The 22524-nt window shown below is 44.7% G+C and overlaps 1 protein-coding gene across 4 annotated transcripts in view; it reads right to left on the bottom strand.

Annotated features, from left to right (window-relative positions):
• The window catches only part of NPRL3 (NPR3 like, GATOR1 complex subunit), a 360149-nt gene that overhangs the window by 241747 nt on the left and 95878 nt on the right, over positions 1–22524 (bottom strand). For all 4 annotated transcript variants that reach the window (XM_085628418.1, XM_085628421.1, XM_085628419.1 and 1 more), the window contains 2 exons: positions 14407–14560; positions 8284–8365 (listed from right to left, as the gene is read on the bottom strand). In XM_085628418.1, the coding sequence (XP_085484544.1) occupies positions 8284–8365; positions 14407–14560 (236 nt within the window). The remainder of the gene's footprint in view (positions 1–8283; positions 8366–14406; positions 14561–22524) is intronic.

Here is a 22524-nt window from a genome sequence, read left to right on the forward strand (position 1 = left end):
TCAACTTTCTGAACTGTGACACTTGACGCAGGGCTTACCGTTCTAAAGCTCTTCATTACCATTGTGGTCTATGGTAGTATCCACTATAGTAGTAACACACACAGAGGAATAGTGGACCAAAGGTGGCACATGTTATGTGAAAAAATACTGCCCTCACTCACAAAATTGTGACATGCTTCATCATTGGGCTTGTAGTTACAATATACCTGTGCGCAGACCAACACCTTGGGAGGAGCAAAAGGGAGGGAAGACAATACAAACATGAAAATGTATAAAACAATATGCGTTGGGATCACTGAAAGAAAAGTGCAGTGAAGGTTAAAACTAGCTTGGTGGTGTCTCTCTTTGATAATTGTATTCCTGGACTCACCAGCTAGGTCTAAAAACGTGAAGTATTGTGGTGATAGAAAAGATTTAAGAGTTCCTTCACCCCTCCTTACTGCCAAAGTATGGACATGTTTCTGCCGTATTAAAAGTGGCCACAGTATTGGGTCACACCGGCATTCCTCAGGTCCATTCGGATCCCAAATTTTGTATTAACCCTCTGTACCTGAATTGGGTTTCCTTGGAATCTGTTATTGTGTATAGTGGAGGGTACCCCTAAGTAACTCTCACTCGATTATCGAGTTTCAGCAAAACAATGTTAAAATTGGTGGTTAATTGGGAGAGACCCCCTGTAGTCAAACTTTCATCAAGGTAGGTGCTCTGCCTGGACAATGTCTCATTCTCTCCATGAAGGTATCCACTATAGGCCAGTGACGCTTTCAGCATACTATTTTGGGTGTCTGAGTCTCCGTCCAAGACTGTGGTCAGCTGTCTGACATTCACAGGCATAGATCCCACCCTTTCCTATTTGTCACATGTAGGAATGGATGCAAGCACGTGCGATTTGGTGTGTGATTTGGTGCTTCGTCGTCGGTAATGGTAAGTGTTATAATACTAATCTTGTGTTCTGTATATTGTGCTGAGACCCCTGGTCATTTTAACATCCGCCACTGTGACACCCCAGGCCCTGGCTGCACATCGCTGGCCCCCTTAGAGATAGAACTGCTATAGTAGTTCCCCCACAAAATTGAGGCAAAAGACAATCAGGGTTTTTGTTCCCTTGCGAAGTTGATCCAAATGTCTTTGTCAAGCGCAAAAGGGGAAATTTGTGCTTATTGTAATGACACTTATCTGCTGTATGGCGACAAAACTAGCCCTATCGTCATGTCCTTAACATTAATGGCAGAAAACATGGATTGATATACCAACAATGAATGTTAAAAACATTAAGGCAATGCATGTCAGCGATTTAGTTCCTCTTTTATTTCACATATTTTATATAATCTCGCACTCCACAAGAGTGTTGGCTATGTTATCATGTTGTGTTACGGTTTCTTTTTCTGTGCATCTTATTACTCTAGCATGGAGCATGCTTTGAGATGTGGCAGGTCTTTATGAGGGGCTTTGATTGAGAGCTCTCACGCCGAGGCTGAAGTCGAAGCAAAGTGCCTGTCAGTGTGTTTGGCCTCTCTGCAGAGCACACAGAACAATGGTCATGTATTCCAGTTGCAAGTGAAATTCTGTTGAAAGGTGTGCTAAGGGGGTACACAGATATTAAAATATTTACAAGGCAAAAGGAAATAAATTGCTTACATGTGAGTGAGTGCAGTGTATGTTTGGAAGTGGTGAAGTGAGGGAGATGCTATGAAGTACATTCAGGGAACAGTGAAAAGAGGGTGCTGAAGAGGAACGAGAGGTGGATGAAGATGAGCAGATGGATGAGATATGCAGAGAAAAAGGTCAAATGTATCTCACATAAAGCGCACATAACTAAATGATTCAAAGGTGGCTATGATAAGCACTTGCAAGTTAATTCAATCACATAGGGTAGTAAACAAGTATCAAAAGAGAAAAAAGGAAATCCATTCCAGTAGTTCGAATATGGCGACAGCACCCAGCCACGTAAGGTGCAAAATACCGTACTGTAAGGCAGTCTGGAAAACTTGACAACAAAGCAGCACCGAAGAGCAAACACTGCTGTTTCTGTAGAAGCCATGATTGGTGGAGAGGTGTGGTTCACTGGTTAGAGGCAGCAGATCCTTAAGCTGAGAATCGGCCAGGGACCAGGGTTCAATTCCCGACGCGGCAGGGTCGTGGACCAGGGTCAAAACGGACTCGATAATTCTCGCCTCGGTACCTACTCTAACCAGGAACAAACTCGGCAACTCTGGGCATTAAGCTTGCCTCATCTCTACAACGGCCCCCCACAGATGCTGGGGATGCCTGGTTTCACCTTGGAGATACCCAGAAAGGGACCATCTCACAGGGATAGCCAGGACGGGTTCCCCAGTGGTCTATAGCGCCGGGACACTTCCGAGTAGCTGTGCGCTGAATAAATTAAAATAACATAACATAACATAAGAAAGTCAAATGAATGAGCAGGTAATTTCAAATTCTTCTATTTAAGTCACAACAAAATTCTGTACATGGCTTGAACAATTTTGACATGAGGCAGCCGGAAACGTCTCATCCACAGGACTTTTTCTGGGCTGCAAAACCATAAATAACAATTTAAAAAATATTGTGTCTAAACCATAAATGCAAAATCCTAAATTCACACCTAGTGAACACATCAATGTGCCACCAACAGTGAAATAGAACAAGTGACTTGTGGTTCTATTGCACTGTTCTATTCCTTTTCTGTCTTGCAACTGTCTGTTCAACATTTAGTCCTTATGGCACACGGCCTGATTGTATTTCTCCTTGGTTTCTTTGATGGCACATTGCTGTGTTCACTGGGTATACGTTTAGGATTTTGCACTTATGGATTAAGCTCAATATATTTTAAATAGTTATTATGGTTTTGCCGCCTTGAAAAAGTCCTGTGGACGAAACACGTGTTAGCTGCCTCCATGGCGAAACTGTTCATGCCATGTACAGAATTGTGAATAAAACCGAAGAATTTGAAATTACCTGCTAATTTATTTGTTTTTCTTATCAAGGATTATACAGAAACGACTGTGTGTGCGCTTTGGTGCTTAGCTGTCAAAGAGCACATGACTGATGGACAAAAATCCTTCTACAGGCCTCAATACTATTTAATTCACAGACTCAGTATCAGAACTGAAACGTTTCCAATGTTAATTATTTATAACAAATCATTGCTGTTACTCATTTATCTTAAACAGCTAACAACCAAGGACAAAGCCAATCGTACTGACAGGTTTTAGGTGTATGTCAGTTGTTGTGTTATGTATCTGGATGCAATTGCATCTCAGAGAGAAAACAAAATTCCGGTTAGGTGGTACACTATGGGAATCACAGAAATGTATTTGACATGTTCCCTTTTAGAGAGCCCCCACTTTTTCATCCCTCCTAAAGACATTTCTGCACATATGTCTATATGACTGTTTGCAGCCAGCAGCTGCTTCCTGAATTTTATTTTTAAAATTATTTGTACAGCGCACGTACACCAGCGGTTTCTTGGCGCTAAAAACTGAAAGAGGTCAGAGAAGAAGTCCCGGGTAAGGGGAAAAAAGAGAGACTAAGGTATTAATTAAAGGATTTAGCAAAAAGGTATGCCTTGAGTTGTTTCCGAAATAACAGATATGGGGTTGAAGCCCTGAGTACTGCAGGCAGAGAGTTCCAAAAAGTCGGGGCGAGAGTCGCAAACTTCGAGCCTCCCCATTTCTTTCTTCGGAACCGTGGGACAGTGAGAAGGGATTGGGAAGATGACCTCAGTTCCCTAGATGGAACGTAGGGAATGATCTCCGAGGAGATGAAAGCTGGCGCCGTGCCCAGTCGTGCTTGGAAGGTGATAGATGCAAGCTTAAACTGGACACGGGCCCAGACGGGAAGCCAATGTAAAGCTTTCAAAAGGGGAGTGGTGTGGGAGGATTTAGGGAGTTTGAACACCAGGCGTGCCGCCTGGTTCTGGATCTGCTGCAAACGCCGAAGACTATATGCAGGGATACCTGCATATAGGGCGTTGCCATAATCCAGGCGGGATACGACCATGGCAAGAGTGATAAGTTTTAGGGCATCAAAAGAAAAGAAACGGGACACCTTGCGAATGGTGCGAAGAGCCAGAAAGGAGGAAGAAACCACAGAGCTCACCTGGGAGTGAAGGGTGAGTTGTGAATTGAGCTTGATGCCTAGGGTTTTAACCGAGGTGGAGGGAACAGGTGGGGCACCAAGGGAAGGGGGCCAGAAAATGGGGGACCAGGGGCTGGATGAACCACCCGTCAACACCAGCTCGGTCTTATCTGGGTTGAGCTTAAGATGGTTGTGGTTCATCCAGTCTCGGATGTGAATCATAATAGTTTGAAAGTTGGAGACAGAATCGGGGGAAGAGGAGAGGTTGAACACAAGCTGGAGGTCATCCGCATAATTAAATACGGTGACCTCCATTTGTTGCAATGAAAAAATAAGGGGAGAGATGTAAAGATTGAATAAGAGGGGGGAAAGGGAGGAGCCTTGGGGAACCCCGCACTGAACATCACGGAAGTCTGCAGTGAAATCACCCAGGCGAACAGCCTGGGTGCGATCCCTCAGGAAGGAGGATAACCAGACCAATGCGGTACCCCCGATCCCCGCCGCCCTGACACGGGAAAGTAAGATGGAGTGGTCCACCGTGTCAAAGGCGGCTGAGAGGTCGAGGAGAACCAGGGCCTGAGGTTGGTTGGTATCCATTCCCTCCCTGAGGTTATCAAGGACTGAGAGCACTACCGACTCCGTGGAGTGTGCGGGGCGAAACCCGGCCTGGCGGGGGGCAAGAGCCCCGTTCTTCTCCACGAAAGAACTCAGGGCGTAGGTGACGTGACGCTCGAGTACTTTCGCCAGGAAAGGTAGGAGAGAGATGGGGCGGAAATTGGCTGGAATAGATGGATCGGCACCAGGCTTTTTCAGGATAGGGACTATTACAGCAGATTTAAGTGAGTTGGGTACCACACCCTGGGATAAGGAGCTGTTGAGAAGGTGAAGGGGGGGATCTGGGCAGTTAGAGAAGATATGACGGAGGATATGAGCCGGGCAGGGGTCTAGCGGGGACCCTGATTTAACAAGTGGGATTATGGCAATTATTGATTCCTTAGTTAGAGGTGGGAGGGTGGTGAGATGGTCCTTGGGAGGGGGACACTGAGGGTCCACAAAGGCAGGGGAAGGAGGGGGAATATTGGTTTTAATGGTTTCGATTTTTTGAATGAAGAAATTATTTAGGGAGTGACAGAGTTCCAGAGAAGGGGTGGGTTTGAGAGAGGTTCTGTCCGAGTACGCTAGGTTGTGAACAATCGAGAAGATTTCCTTCGATTTGCTTTCGGCTGTGAGGATTTTGGAGGAAAAGTAGATGGTTTTTGCCTCAAGGATGTTTTTCTTATATAGGGTAAGGATGTTTATAAACTCTAAGCGTAAGGAGGGGCAATAATTTTTCCTCCAAGCCCGCTCCGCACGCCGCACCGCCAGTTTAGTGGCTTTAAGATCTTGATTAAACCACTGGTTGGCGTCCTTCTCTCGTTTGGTTGAGACCCGCTTCAGAGGAGCAATGGTGTCACAGCCTGCAGAGAGCCAATGGTCAATGGCCGTGACCTGGGAACAGGTAGATAGGTCTTGGAGGAGGGGAGCGGAGGAAGTGAGTATGGAGGATAGACTGTTAGGGTCTACTCGGCCCCATGCTCGAACCCAGGTGTTTTTGGGGAGCGGGGGCTTGATCGGAGGGTGAATGGGAAGAGAAAAGGAAATCAGGTGATGATCGGACCAGGTGCAGGGTAAGATTGAAAGGGATTCAACGGAACAATTGGAGGACCAGATCTGGTCGAGAGTGTGACCTTTGACATGGGTGGGAGAGTGGGAGAGTGAATGTGGGGTGTAAAGTTAAGGGAGGAAAGGGTAACTGAGAACTCCTTGGAAGATGGGCATTCGGCTTGGTCAGAAGGCCAAAAATTAAAATCACCCAAAAGTAAAATGGAAGAGCCTGGTTATAGCATTTTCTTCCAAAGTTGATGCCACGTGCAATGCAAGACACAGGGCAAGCACAAAGTTTAGAAGGCCTGACGTTATCGTGCTGTACAGTTTGCACATTACAGTAACTGTTGAACAGATCAATGTAGTAAGATATGGGGAAGTTTTCAATATGTTTAATATTTCAGGACTACGTTCCCACTGCTTTGTAAGTCTTGCTTTATCACTTAATTCATTTGCTTTAAAATGCACCATTTGCCAATCTGGCATCCATTTTGTCTCGTGAGGAGGACCCACCCTGGACCCCATGTTTGTCCATTAAGCTTGCTGACATCCCTCGCTAAATAAAAGTCATACCTAACTTTTACACCCTCACCACTCCAGTTTCATATGTTACAAGCCGCCACCGACTAGAACTATGTTTTCCCGTCACTTTGGATGCATACTTTCCAGTCAGAGGAAAAGCTTTAAAGTTCAATATAGGAATTAACAGAGCTCTTTGGGAACCTTGGTGCTGGATTGCCAGTAGGAAGCACAACTAGAAGGAAGAATGGCAGCGGCTATTGCAACTTGGGGTTCAAGCAACAATACACTGGCATCAACGACAATGGGTATTGCCTTGCACGTCCTCTGACTAATGAATGTAGCAATCTTTCATGTAACTCACAGCAGGAGTAAGACCACCTATGCAAAGAGTTAAGCGAGGGGCCTGCTGGATTTGTCAGAAAATAGGCATTGGCAATAAAATAGGCATTGGCAAATTAGCAGTCCCATAACAATGTTTTTAAAATTTTAATACTGCTAAAAATATTTTGGCTATGCCTGTTGGCTGCCAATGCTGACCTCTAAGCTTCGCCAATGATTTTTACCAAAGGTGTTCATATACTTTGAATGTGTGCAATTGTTCATTTTAAAAAAGCAGTGGTCTGGCAGCATTTACAGGTAGTACCCAAAATGGGGAAACATTTTTAAAAAGCAAATAACATTTTTTTTAAAAACATTTCGGGGTGCAACAGGAGAGACACAGTGGAACAGACAGAGTTTGGGGGTAGCAAATGCCACTGAGTGGCAAGAAAAACAAAACAATCTGTGAGAGTGGAATGGATCAGGTGGGAGACTTCAACATAACAAAAAAGTAAAAAGGAATACAAATTTAAGAAAGGATGCGACAGAGAAGAAATTGCCAAAAAGCCAAATGGGATGAGGAGGGAAGAAACAGACGAGCTTTGAACACAGCACTAGGGTGCGGTGCTGGGGCACTGAAGAGGTGACAGAAATAGCATCGCAACTTGGAAAAAGAGTAAGTAAATACATGCATTTCCATGGAATACTAAAGGCAAAAGAAAAAAAAGAACCTCCATTAATGAATCGCTGGATGGTCGATACAAGTCATCCAGTTAAAAAGATGGTAAAGAAACTATGCACCAGTGGATGGAAAAACTCAAGAAGAAGGGAACAAAAACAAGCAAATGAGAGTGACAGTAAAGTTAATCTTGGAAAGAAATAGGCTGACCCAAATCAGTGGGATTGGTACCACGCGGCGGGCCAGAGGGCGCTGCTTCTTTCTGCTGCTCAAGTAGATTTTCTAATCGAGTTCCAGCTTTCTGCACTAAAAATCAGAGCGATGTGCCGAATTCCTCCCACTCTGCAGAATCTCGCTGAGTTGTTATGTAACTCAGTGGAATTCTGTGGATGACAACTCCGCATGTTCAGCCCACCCTTACGAACAACCCCATCGATGGCGGTGAAGGGAGTCCCATTCAGCCCAAGGCCTTTAAATACCTGTGAGATAAGGGAGGCTGAGAGCTCCCCGCTCCGCACACTGCAGGGCGGCCTCATCAGTTTGCTTTGCGCCCCTAGGGAAGCGTCACTGTGTCTGTCCTGCAGATCAAGTCTAACTTCTGCTCTACCTCCCCTTTAGAGACTTTGTCTCAAGGTAGAACAATCAGGCTCTGCACCCTTTCCGTTCTTGAAAGATTATCTGTTTTACAAGAATGTTGAAGCAAAAATTGTAATCTCCTGGAGAATATTAGTTTGTATAAAACAGGATTAGTATGCCATGCTTACAGCAAAGTGCACTGTGCATGATGCATAGCAATGGAAGTGGTCTCTGAATGTTAGCAGCAAACATGGACAATCAGCTAAATTCTGACCTTAAACCAAGTCCCATATTACAATATGTTTCACACTGATGGCACAAAAGAGCCGCTATGCCGCAAATAAAATAAAGCCTTAACACAAGGCACATTAACAATAATATGCATTAGCCAAAGAACCACTTTTTTTGTTTTTTACTTTCTTGATAGTTTTCCGAGCACAAACGAATCCGAAAAACATAGGTACCTGTTGTACGCTTCCTTCAGGTCTCTGGCCAGTTTGCACTTGGGTAGAATATGGTGAAATGGAGATTGTGGACCGCCATCCGCTACAAGAAGGATAAAAGAGGATTAGCGGATATGAACATAATATGAAATTTCCGGGAGTGTTTTTACTCTATTTGCAAACTTGTTTACAACAGCTCTCTTAGGTCATTTTTATAATAAATGATTCCAGATTTGTAAAGCGCGACTTATCCTCCCCAAGGGTATCAAGGCACTGGCGGTCATCCGGTAGATTAAGTGAGCTATTGCCCAGAGTGACATGATGCTGAGCTGAGCTGCTGCCGGGGATCGAACCGTGAACCCCGCACTCCGGAGTCAGCCCCTCTGGCTGCTGCGCCACACCTCTCCCTACCTACAGACCTATTTAGTAAAGTGCTGATTTTCTGGACACCAAGCTAACCTCAGAAACTATAATGCTCGTTTTTCGAGGTGCAAAGCCACAAAAATATTCGACTGTTAAAATGGATCCTTCTCTACCTTTTTGAACGAGGGCCACACTTTACAAGCAAACCACTACAGCCAGGGGATTAAACCCAGTTCTTTATTGGGTGGGGCCGCTTTCTGCTAGGATGAAGACGGACCAGGGCATCCAGCCTTCTTATAGAGTAGAGCACGACAAATATTATCCGCATGAGTTTTTGCAATATGTGTCCTATTTCATTTCATCTTTATGTTGATCTGTATTTTTCTGTTGTGCATTTCTCAAATGTGTCTTACTGAGACTTGAAGTTGAGTTTTGTATCCTAGCGGACTACTCGAATAGCAACTATTATCTTCTAATATTAACCATAACTTTTGCTATACAAGTTACAAACATTTCTAGCCATACTTACACCTACATCATGGAATAGGACTAATTTATTAGTCTAAAAATACAACAGACCTCCCTTCTAATTATTCACAGCTGCCTAAACAAAAATGAAGAATTCTACTTAACCAAGAAGAGAAATGAGAAAAAGGAAGAGAGAAAAATGAATTACAGTATAAAGAAGCATTTGCATTACAATAGGTCTCGCAATTGCGAGAGTTTAAGATATTGGCATTGTAAATGACAATGCCTTTTACGTATATGTTTTGATAATTAACACATAAATAAAAGTCGCTGTCATGCACCATGCCAATAAATCAAACTCTTGTAAATGCGAGATCTATTCAAGAAGCGGCTGCCATTGTCCCGGGCTGCCTGGAAAGTGAAAGAGCGTATAGAGTGCTGAATGTTGCAGGAAAGCATGCCGTGCCTGCAGTAGGAGAAACTCATTAAAGAAAATAGTGTACAGACTAAAAAAGACATACTGTGTAACAACCGAAGAAAAAGTGCCAGCCCTCATGGGAGGTTACAAATGAAGTGTGATTTTCTGAGTGCAGGCTTCTCACAAAAAGTGAAAGAGTGATCTCACACACCACCTGGTGTCATGCTTCATCATTGACCAGTCCTCGCCCTCCAAAAACTTGGTTTGATAGAGGGCAGGCATACACCTGAAGACAGGGATGCACTTCTAAAGCTACGTGGTGGCCCTTGCAAAAAAAATGTGAGATTTAAAAGGCCATTACAGATGTCAAACTCGTTTTTATGTAACTAGCATCTGTATGGTAATTAAAATAAATGGTCTGTGTGTTGAGGATTCTATTGTACCCTTACGTGATGTGAGTGGTCGACATGTTTCTGCCAGTTGGCCCAGTCGGGTCCGTGGCATTCATCAGGACCTATAATAAACAGAAAACGGGCTCCACCTTTACCAGACTATGGTGAGAGGGTTCCACCGAGTGGGGTGATCAATATCACGCTCCACTATTAAGCAGCTAATATATTCAAGCCTGTGAAAGAGAAAACAGACATAGACCACACCCGATCCTCTGTGGTTGGTGCGCTCATGCGCTGCTCCAATACACTTCCTCATCATACGCTCCCTTCCACACGGAGCGAAGATGAGACCACGCCCGCTCCTCCGTGACTCGGATGTAAGGCAATTACCGGAGCCGACATCGGAAGTCCTTCTAAGGCCAGTACACAAAATAAAATGCATTTCAGGCAAGCCAGGCACCTTTAAGTAGCGCTATTTGGCGACACCGGATCTTCATGCAGCAAGAGCCAATTACACTCAATTAACCCACAAATTAACATCGGTTATTTGGCGCGAACACTATAAATAGCCTACGCTCGCTCCCCTCACTTATCATTGAGGAGGCAAGGAGCTCAGACATAGGTGTAGAAGCGGGAGACACACCTTTGAACAGTAAGAGTATGAGAGAGTTGGTATGACTGTTTGTTTGTTTTGTCATTTTGCTCTTGAGCTCTTCGCGTTATAGCAAATCTTTGAGTATAATAAACTGCTTTTTCCAGAGTCCTCACCTGGAAGTTTCCTGAATGTTTCTCCTTTTTCTCCTCAAACACACAGTGCTTGACCGAAGGGGTCTTCCTTCCTCACCCTCCTATGGGGGTAGTAGGTCCCTTTTTAAGGGTAAGCAACGTGGATTACAGTTCACAAAAACAAATAAGTGCACAGAAGAATGACACGTTTGCTGCACTTATAGCCACCCACTATATAATTTGTGCACGTGTGTGTGGCTGCCTGGACAATCTTCATCAAAACTGTGACCATGGTGCTAGTTTGCATTTTCACTTTGTCTGTTTTCTCTTTCACAGGCTTGAATATATTAGCTGCTTAATAGTGGAGCATGATATAGATCACCCCACTCAGTGGAACCCTCTCACCATTGTCCGGTAAGGGCGGAGCCCGTTTTCTGTTTATTATAGGTCCTGATGAATGCCACGGACCCGACTGGACCAACTGGCAGAAACATGTCGACCACTCACATCACGGTGGGGGGACAATAGAATCCTCAACACACCAACCATTTATTTTAATTATCATACAGATGCCAGTTACATTAAAATGAGTTTGGCATCTGAAATGGCCTTTTAAATCTCATATTTGTTTGCAAGGGCCCCCACTTAACTTTAGAAGTGAATCCCTGTCTTCAGGTGTATGCCCGCCCTCTATCAAACCAAGTTTTTAGAGGGCGATGACAGGTCAATGATGATGCATGACACCAGGTGGTGTGTGAGACCAGTCTTTCACTTTTTGTGAGATGCCTGCACTCACAAAATAACACTGTTTCACTTAGGTCACTAGACTGGGAGCAGCTATTTTTGTGCTAAACATTGTATATTGGAGGCTGCCTGCTCCTAGTGCCCCGTGCCTCTGGTTCCCTTCCCTAGATCCTTTCTGGGGTTTTTTGTGGTTATAGGTTACAAATGAAGACAAGGCGGTACTAAGGAGGGACTAACAAGCCTATTAACGAATCAGAAGCCAGCACTGACGAAGGGCAATGACACAAGCCAATGACAAATATTGGCAGAGAGTGGGTGGAGCTTCTAGTTTATACTCTAATACAGCATGCCGCAGCGCAAGCGCTGCCCTGGCTCGTCCTAAAAATAGAATTATAAAGGTAGCGTTGGGACGGGAATGTCCACTCATTGGTAAAAGGGTGAGCACCCCTGCCATGAGTGTCTGGCTGCTTGTGAAGCTGGTATCTTGACTTTTTGTTTGGCCCTGCAATCAGGTTAATCTATTGATATTGCAGAGACCTAGGCCTGTCTACAGCATAAGAATTTCAGAACTTGTTATGTGGCCTGGAAGGGCACACCAAGCATATCCTCATAGCAGGCCTAGAACTACTGTCATTGTCCTATATTAGTCACATAAAGTGGCCATGGCTGTATAACAAGATTGGTGAATTATTAGTTATGAACACACCTATTTTTGTGTGCATGTAGTTGAGTGTAGCCTACTGACACCACTCGTGTAAATTTCAGCTTTGACATGAGCACCTAACCCCTGCGTTGAGTGTATGAATGTACAGTGGAAGTGTAACGTGTGCTAGTAGCACTCTGTGTATGGTGGGAGTCTGAGTTCAGGCACCTGCTTGATCCATTTTGAATAACCCCTAGTTTAGCATGGCTCAAGATGGAGGGTGAATACAGCTTCCACGGATAGTGGGAGTGTACGGAATGCATTCCTCTTACTGGAGGGTAGGCACCCAGCCAATGAAGTGTGGGAAGGTGGATACAGGGCTACCACTTATCACTGCCATTGGGTACATGGAGTCGTGACAGGTTTCTGAGTCTGCATCTACAGTGTCGGTCATGAGTTGTGGGGAGAAGCTATGCATCAGAATGTCATCATGCTTACCAGCAGTCTCACCGCAGGCCTCCAAGACCTGGAACTGCCGCTGCCTGCCAGTGGTGTATGTCCAGGACCAGCCGTCTACATGAGACCAGTGATGCAACTTCTGAAGATGAGCATCCACCTGCATCAGCCAGGGGCCAAAACTGACTAAAATGAGCATCCGCCTGCATTGACCAGAAACAGCAACTGCTGAAGATGAGCGCCCGCTGAGCAGACCCATTATGCCGTTCAACAGCAATGGCTCAGGGAGGAGTGAGACAGCCATACACGGCCTCCACCTCCATCACCGGCACTGACACCAAAGGCTCGAGGTTGCTGACTAACCCACAGCGCCACCAACCCACAACTCCACTGAACAAGATTTCAGGCTTGCTGACACATACAGCTTTCAGGTGGAAATCAATGTTTTCTTTCCTTCTGGTTACCAGTGGGTTAGTACATTTACATGTACATAGGTTTCCGGGTTAGCCTTTTGTTTTCTCTTACACATATGGGGTAAGAAATATATGTCTTTTACCGTTCTTATTTTAGGCAAATGTTGGTTGTCATACTGTTATTCCCTCCCTGCAATTTTGGGTACAATGCACAACATTTAATCAAGTTTTTATAACATGTTTGTCAATGTGTTCCCCCAAAGCGTCCCTAGACCTTAGTATTTAGAAACATCAGGATACAGAAGTCCAGACCCTGGATAGAGCATGGATTTATTCCTTCTCAAGGTTGACGAAACTCTAAAATATCTCCTGAGAATATGTCATTTTTCCACCCAGAGTGTTGAAACCTTAGGTCATCTAGCTCCAGTATATATTTTGTTGCCTGCAAAGCCATTGGGATGGCTGCGTTTGTTGGCTCCAAGCCTTTAAGCGAAACATCGCTGCTACACCATGGGACCCAAAGAATTCTCAGATTATTCCACACATAATGCAGATGAGCTAAGTACCTCAGGCGCCAATGTTGTAGAATGTATATGTGCCAGATCTATAGGATGATCTGCTGAGCCTGATAGTTTTCCGCTGTATATCATGACAGACCCATAGATGTCCTACTGGAAGTGGGAGTCATTAAAATGCTGGACTTAAGTCAGCTGGATGCTTCATCTACATACGTTATTCAGAACCAATAAATGTAGCTCGATTAACAAATCTTGCTTTGGTCACATACAAAACAACAAAAATGATGAGCCGAGTGTGCATTGAACAATGACTAGTTGTTAGTTTTAAATGTCTAACCAGAACTTCTGACTTTGGAAAATGTTTCTATGACATTTTATGTATGGACGGATAAATTATCTAAATTTCCAAATCATTTACACAAATAATCAACAGAAAATATTGGAAAATATTAAGTGAAAATGGAGAGAATGTTCACTTTAGGCGCAAGAAAGTTTGCTGGAGATATTCAGTAGTATATCGATTAGCATGTGCCTTAATAATTGGGTTCACTCTTTAAATTCAATTTCCACCCACTATGAAAATGATGTACTAATAAATAAAACATATGCATGGGTCACATTTGTAGATGTGTCTATATACATCTGGATGTCTGGTCCATTTAACAAAAAGCAAAAAAGTATTCGATTTTTAAAAAGATAATAGACAATTGGATTTTCCATTGAACGCCCAGTTAAATTTTTTAAAACCCAGTTTCAGAATAAAAGTTCAACACACAATAAAATACACATTAACATATGGCCTTCTTTTTAATGCAGATTGTGTATACAAATATAAAACATAGAGAAAATGGGGTCGTTTTGAGTTCCACTGGGCCAAGATACAGAATTTGGGGATTAGCCGCTTGAGAGCCATGGTTTCCTCTACAGCACGCCTACCATCAAAGTCACATAAACGTAAGCAGTAGTGACACAAAGACAAAAGTGAAGCAAACCCTAGACTTACTCTCAGACATAGCAGACACTTCGTCTTGAATCGCTAAAATGAGCTTAGCTTCTCTTGTCAAGTACTGGCAGCGTCGCTCCTCGTGCTGCAGAACGATGGCAATGCGGCGCGACAAGGTGTGCAAACAGCTTATGACAGACGGGTCTGCATTCGCCTGAAAAGAAGAGAACACATTCATTCACACTGGAAGAATCATGTCAGGGGCACAGGGCATGCAGCACTTAAATACACTGAGAAATTAATTAAATATTCTTGCATTTTGTATTTTAATGTTGATATTTTATACCCTATTAAAACACAGACAATAATCTAAGAGAACATGAGCGCAGTAAATCTATGATTCATATGCACAAAGGTTTAAACCAATAAAAACAATACCATCCCCTGTATTACAGGCCCATTATAGCCAGGGCCCTAATTTGTGGTAGCGGCATGCAGCACTTCAAACAGTAATAAAGTGAAAATATAACATAAGAAAAATCCTACACCAATTTAGAAACATAAAGTAAAATGAAAAATGTTGGGGAACCAAAACGATAAAAATCCAGAGATGTGTAATTTTAAAGATTTAAGTAAACATAGTGCTTAAAAGCACAAAGTGCCAACACTGGTTATCTGGCCGGGACCAAATCACAAGTGCAGGCCAACCGCAATGAAGTGCAGGCCAGATACAGGTGCCAAGTTAGGCCCATTGACCAAGTACCCATAAATCTTGGTTCGAGGAGGGTTGTGGGATCCCACCTAGAGTCATACAACTAAATTAAATGTGCCAATTGGGTGTAAGCTCACTTTACCATGTTTAAAGGAGAGGCACAAGCACTTTAGTACTGATTAGCAGTGATAAAGTGAGCAGAGTCCTAAAAAGCAACAAAAATGGGTTCAGAAAACAGGAGAATAAAGGCAAAAGGTTTGTCAGTGACCATGCAGAAAGAGCCAAGTCCAGAATAACACCCCCTCCAGCCAAAAGCCAGGGTAGACTAATCAATACCTTATGGGCTTCCCTGCTTGGGTGATAGAAAATTGGCGAATTCCCTTTTATGCAGGGGCACTTGCCAGTTCTACACATCTCTAAATTCAGTTGGATCCTTCTGTCTACACTCATCTGAGCCACTGACCTGAACCATAGGGAACCCATCTCTTCACATGTTGGAATCATCCGTGCAGCACCCAACCTTAAATTACTCACAGATGCATCCCAGTAGGCAGACAGTACCACTATAGCCAACCAATTGATGTGGCCCATTCAGTCTCTTGGATCAAACCTCTGTCTTCAACCCAAGGAACATTCTGCCTACAAGAACAATAGCTAACAGAGGCCACTGACAGCTGTCAGTGTTAAGAGCCAGGCTGCAGACCATCCACTGTCAGGTGGAAGTTCCAAGGGGGAAATTGGGTAGGCCTCTCTTTCAGCCTTGGGACTGGCAAGGAGTTCCCCATGGGCTCTTGAGGTTTCTCTGACCGCCGAGGTTTCTCTGAGTGGGGTTAACAGCCCCATGTGGTAGGCAGCCTACTTCCACTCTACCTCCTCCCAGTTCAGGGGTGACATCCTGAGACTGGTGCTCCAAACTAGGGTCTGTACCCTGTGGCTAAACAGGGAAAAGGGGTGAGTCCTCCCTTACTCTGCCCCTCCATCTGGGCTACCGTACCTTCTGCTTGGGAGTGATACCCTCAGAAAACTGAACTGACAGGGCGTCCTTGGCGACCGCACCTCTCAGCTCTTATGACCCCAGGGTAATTGATTCCCCAGAATGTGGAGAAGTGTGGCTCAATGGTGGAGAAGTGTGGCTCAATGATGGAGAAGTGTGGCTCAATGGTTAGAGCGGCAGACCCTGATGCAGAGGTCTGGCCCGTGACCAGGGTTCAATTCCCTGCCTCGGCGGGTCTTGGGCTCAAAAATTCCACGGACCTGACAATTTTCGCCTCGGTGCCAATTCCAATCAGGGAGTCCCAGTCTGCAACTCTGGGCAATAGCTTGCTTAATCTCCACAATGGCCCCCACAACGCTAAGGATGCCTGGCCTCCACCTTGGGGGTGCCCAGGAGTGGACACCTCACAGGGAAAGCCAGGATGGGTTCCACAGCGGTATGCGTACAAGCGCCTTGAGACCCTTGCGGGTGAGTAGTGCGATATACAAGTATCAATTTACATTTACATGTAGTCTAGGGTCACCTGGGGACTACCTATAACCCTCCTCTGGGTCACCTCCCCACCCCACTCCATGGATACCAGGGCTATGGGGCGATAAAATTCCTGCTCCTGGATCTGAATTACCCTACACACCTGGCCGGTGTACGGCTCTTGAGAAACCAGCCTTTCCACTTCCATTTTTCTGGTTAGCCCTGGTGTCCCTCAAAGCAGTGACAGGGGTCCCATTCACCTTCACCTGGTGGAAGTGACACATTCCACCCTCAGGGATCACAAGCTCATTCTCTGAATCTATCTCTCAGCTAAGGGAGATCGTGGCATGGTCGATGACTTGCTCCTGGGAACTACTTCTCCCTAAGCCCACAACGGCCACTCTTGTAGAATTGCCGCCAGTGGGGGGTTTATTAGAGCAGTCAACAAACCAAACTAAACTTCCTACACCTATATACTTCAATGTTAGGTAATATGTCCATAGAATAAGTCAAGCCCACATCCAACTGTGTACACAAATTTGATCAATTCATTTATTAAATAATTTTTCTATTTTTTAAAGGACATAAAAATGTCCATTTTACATTTTGTTTAGACTACATATAATACATATTAAATCACAGTAATAGAACAGAAATGAAACATATTATCAGCACCACACATCATAATGACATTAATAAATAGCAATAAAGCACAATGCAATACAGAAAGCAGACAGAGCCCCCCCTGCTTGTGTCCTAACTGGGAACACTCAAAGCAATGAGGTTGGAAATGGGGCACCCTGGACCACCGCTAACCAGAACCCCGACCCCCTCCGGTTTCTCAAAAGGGGCTTGGTGACTATTTCCCCTCACCTTACTCTGGGACTGGCATGGGTCACCATTGGCCTTCCCCTCACTCTATGAGGGGGGAACCTGAATCACCCTTCTTGGGCCACTCCCTGGTACTTTCTTTTAGACCCTAATGCTGAGCCAGAGGTCCGCTTCCTCAGCAAGCTCCCTGGTGTCAGTGAGCTAATTATCAATCAGGTGTTGCTGCATCTCTGAAAAACCAAGACTGAACATGTGCTCTCTTGTCTTCAAATTGTACGGTCCCTTATAATCGTGCACATTAATGCCCTTTACACAACCATCCAGTGCCTTGCAAAGGGAATCTACACAATTCACCCAAGACTGATGGGAAAGTCTCCCTAAACATATGTCTGTACGTTTCTGGGGTGAGGCCATACTTCCGGACAAGGATGTCCTTCATGGGGGATACCTCATCCTGTCCCCCTTCTCTGGATCTAGTAGGGCTTCACTCCCTTTGCTAAGTATGTGCCCCCAGAGACTAGCCCCCAGTCCTCCTCAGGGATCTTATTAATCTCCAGAGCAACCTCATAGGATTTTAACCACTTGTCAATGTCATTTTATCTTCACAACAAAGTTAAGCATCTTTGGAATCCAGATCCTTTGGAATGTGGACCCTCGTGTCTCCAGAGGGCACTGCAGGTATGCTGCCACCATTACTGCTAGACTCCGCCTGCCTGGCTCTGATGTCCAGCTCCGAGGCTCCTTTCATGAGTAAGTGTCCTATTCTCAGCCTCAATGGCCAATTTCTTTTCAGCCAAGGCTCTCTCTGCCTTAGCTTTCTTTTCCTCCATTTTGAGTCTGGCCATCTGCAGCATGAACTTGCTCCCTGCCTTCCTCTCCGCTGGCTCCTCTGGGGACATATCTTATGAAGACACGCCGCTCTCCGCTCTGGCCGGAAGTTCCAATACAGGAGAAGAGTCATTCCCCTCTCCTGAGTGCTGCCTTTCAGAGGGGGTTCCCAGGCCCTGCTCCCACTCCTACAATGCCATATCATCCTCCCCATTCCCATCGCCTGTTGCTGTCAACTGATGAATACTTATAATTGGTGCCCATTTAGAAGTAAGGAGAATATTCTGGCAGTTTCCACCCCCACAGGTGCTTGGAAATTCCTGCCTCCCCAACTTTTCAAATACATTGCACCCTGCCCTCTGGGCATGGCCAGACTGGGAAGCAATGTCTGAATGCGTCTCAGGGAAAGACGTCCTCACGTTAGCACGTCTTTCCCTGAGACGCATTCAGACATTGTTCAGTTACACCTCAACGATTAGGAGGTGGTCTCACCAGCACCAGAGTTTGTTACACAAGATTACTCGAATTACCTCAATCTACCCGGGAGTGCAACCGTTCCACATCTTTATTCATTCAGACTGGGAAGCAAAACAGGCCCTGGCAAACTGCTCAGCCGGCTCCCAGGAGGGGGGAGAGGGAGGTGCGTCAGACCTATTAGTTGGTGCTGGTTTCGCACGATTTGGTTACAGGGGGCCGATATTGCCGGCCCCCGGTAACAAAAATGGCCCCCAGGGTCCAAAAACCGGCCCCACCCTGGTGGCCCACCGAGGAAACACCCGATGCCCGCTACAGCCAGTCTGTCCCTGCCTCTGGGTTGTTTAGAGCCTACCCCTAGGGGTGACTTATAAGTATTAGAAAGAAAAGATTATGTTCACTTTGCCAATTTGAAATGGCAGTTTAAAACTCCATACACAAGCTACAATGCTAGACCTGAGACATGTTTAAAAGGTTACTTAAGTGTGGCACAAGTAGTGCTACAGGCTCACTAGCGGTACAAAAGGGGGTGGTGATGGAGGGAGCATCAGAACCAATCAAACACTCACACCCAGTCAACAGATCTGGGTTTGATCCATCACCGTTCTTTAGCCCACTCTGCCACCCCAGTTCAGACATGGCCATATGCAAATCAGTCTGACCCTGTGCCTCATGGGAACAGTCCAGCCCGAACTGCCAAGCCATGCCTTCCCTGGACTGGAAACAAGCTTCCTAGGACTGGTTTCTGGCATTTCAGCCGTCTTCAGCCAGGCTTGCTTGAATCCAGTGGCAAAGTGAGCAAGGGACTCACGTCTGAGCATACCCTGCCAACTTATGGCAAACAAAGCGGTACAAAAGGGGGTGGTGATGGCGGGAGCATCAGAACCAATCAAACACTCACATCCAGTCAACAGATCTGGGTTTGATCCATCACCGTTCTTTAGCCCACTCTGCCACCCCAGTTCAGACATGGCCATATGCAAATCAGTCTGACCCTGTGCCTCATGGGAACAGTCCAGCCCGAACTGCCAAGCCATGCCTTCCCTGGACCGGAAACAAGCTTCCTAGGACCGGTTTCTGGCATTTCAGCCGTCTTCAGCCAGGCTTGCTTGAATCCAGTGGCAAAGTGAGCAAGGGACTCACGTCTGAGCATACCCTGCCAACTTATGGCAAACAAAGCGGTACAAAAGGGGGTGGTGATGGAGGGAGCATCAGAACCAATCAAACACTCACACCCAGTCAACAGATCTGGGTTTGATCCATCACCGTTCTTTAGCCCACTCTGCCACCCCAGTTCAGACATGGCTCACTAGCAGCATTTATTTTACATGTAGTACCCCTTTACTAGGGACGTACAAGTACATTAAATGTGCCAATTGGGTATAAGCCCATTTCACCATGTTTAAAGGAGAGAGCACAAGCACTTTCGCACTTATTAGTAGTTGTAAAGTCCGCAGAATCATAAAAGTCAACAAAAATGGGTTCAGAAAACAGAAAGGTGAAGACAAAAAGTTTGTGGGTGACCCTGCAGAAAATATGCAAAACTCGAATGAAGAGCCTTTAAAATTAACCACAAGTTGAAACAACGTCTTTGTTACATTTTCTCATAAAAGCACATATGCACTCGATACTCGACAAATGCTTGAAAAAACTTACGAAATATAGTCAATTTGTAAAATTATTTTATATATATATATATATATATTACCTACTGGCGGTCGCCAGTAGGTAGTTATAGTTAGGACCCCTTTTCCATAGGAAATCCGCAACATTCTATTTTGAATAACTTTGGCGCCGGTCGACGAATCCTCGCGAATTTTTCAAAATAGGTGGGGCGCTACGCTCCGCTCCTACCCTGAAAGTCTCGGGGGGATTCGTCAAGCGGGGGCTGAGATAAAAGGGGGGTCCCAAAACGCGTTTTTCCCATGCATTTTTCCATAGGACCTTTAGACAGGGCTACAGCCCGAACGGCTGAACAGATTTACTTGAAATTTGGCAGAGAGGTAGTCCTCAGGTCAAGGAAGTGCCTTTTGTAGGTTTGGTGTAAATCTGTTCAGTATTTCCTGAGAAAATAGCATTTAAAAGCATATATATATGTGGGCGGAGCCTAACCACACATCTCATCCTGAGATCTGATTGGCTGTCAGCACTTCATCCAAGAAGTGTTGGCAGCCATCTTGGGACCAATATACATGATAGCACCTCATTAAAATGCATTGCAGTTAATAGAAGGTTTTAAGACTTTAGTTACATTATAAATCATTTGTTGATGGTACCATACTCATTTTAGGAATTGTGGTATGTTCTAAGGTGATTTCACCATGTGAAAAAGCCTTCTGCTGGGATATCATGATTGAGAGAAAAATATTTTCTCATGCTTTTACCACAGAGATTTGGAAGGTGATCTATAAGCTAAACTGAGAGCTTATTTTCTGTAAATTCACATTATCTTTCTCAGTCATGTGAGAATGAAGTCTGACATTCTCAGTAAAACATGTACATCCAACAAGGGCAGAGACTGTCAGTTGATTCCTTTGTGTTCTACTGCAGCTTCCCAGAGTGTTCCAAAGAACTACTAGAGCGCTAACAGTCCTACCTATGATAAACGTATGGCACACCTGAAGCCATCTTGCTTGGAATAAAGTGGTAACTCTTAAAACATTTAATTTCAAAAGGAACAAAATGAGGGGGTTCATTTTTCCATAAAAAGTATGATTAGTGCTGCAGAAAGAAAAATTAGGGCACATTTTGAGTGACTTCTCAAATCCTCTTCTATTTCATTAAAAAATTCTGACATGCAGACTGAAACATGAACTTTCAATACCAGCAGCAGTTTTCCCTGGTGAGCAGTAGCTTTACTACAGTGATCTAATGAGCAAAAAGAGTGCTAACATTCTGAATTCATGGCAAATGTGTGACACATCTGAATGCCTTCTTGATGGAATCAAAGTAAAAAACTGAAAGTATTTCCTACTGAGGAGACTGCAGTAAATGAGGAAATTAGGAAACTTCATAACAAATAAGTCTCCCAAGATGGCCACCAGAGACAAAAGAGCCCAAATGTAGCCCAAATATCACCCAGATGTAGCCCAAGTATAGCCCAATGACAGAATGTCCCAGAATGTTCTTAAAAACAACTAGAGCGCTTACTGTCTTCATTATGACAAAAGTATGGCACACCTGAAGCCATCTTGATTGGAATAAACTGGTAACACTTAAAACATTTAATTTAAAAAGGAACACAATGAGGGGGTTCATTTTGCCATAGAAATTATCATTAATGCTGAAGAAAGAAAATGAGGGCACATTTTGAGTGACTTCTTAAATCCTCTTCTATTTCATTAAAAAATTCTGACATGCAGACTGAAACATGCACTTTTAATACCAGGAGCAGACTTCCATGGTGAACAGTAGTTTTACTACAGTGATCTAATGAGCAACTAGAGTGCTAACATTCAGAATTTATGGCAAATGTGTGACATATCTGAATACCTTCATGATGGAATCAACGTAAAAAACTGAAAGCATTTCCTACTGAGGAGACTGCAGTACATGAGGAAATTAGGAAACTTCATAACAAATAAATCTCCCAAGATGGCCACCGGAGACAAAAGAGCCCAAATGTAGCCCAAAATCACCCAGATGTAGCCCAAATATAGCCCAATGACAGAAGTGTGCAAAACACTTAGGGGCAGATTTATGTTGCACTTGCGCCACTTTTGCGCCGCCGTTGCGTCACTTTTGTGACGCAGCAGTGGCGCAAATCCTGCGCCATGGTGCGGGGCATTTACAAACGTGACGCATCTCCCAGATGCGTCACGTTGTAAAGCCCTGCGCCACATGTAGGCGTTCCAGGGCAGGTGGGGGC

This window comes from Triturus cristatus, chromosome 10 (genome assembly GCF_964204655.1).
Source record: "Triturus cristatus chromosome 10, aTriCri1.1, whole genome shotgun sequence".
Classification (NCBI taxonomy): domain Eukaryota; kingdom Metazoa; phylum Chordata; class Amphibia; order Caudata; family Salamandridae; genus Triturus; species Triturus cristatus.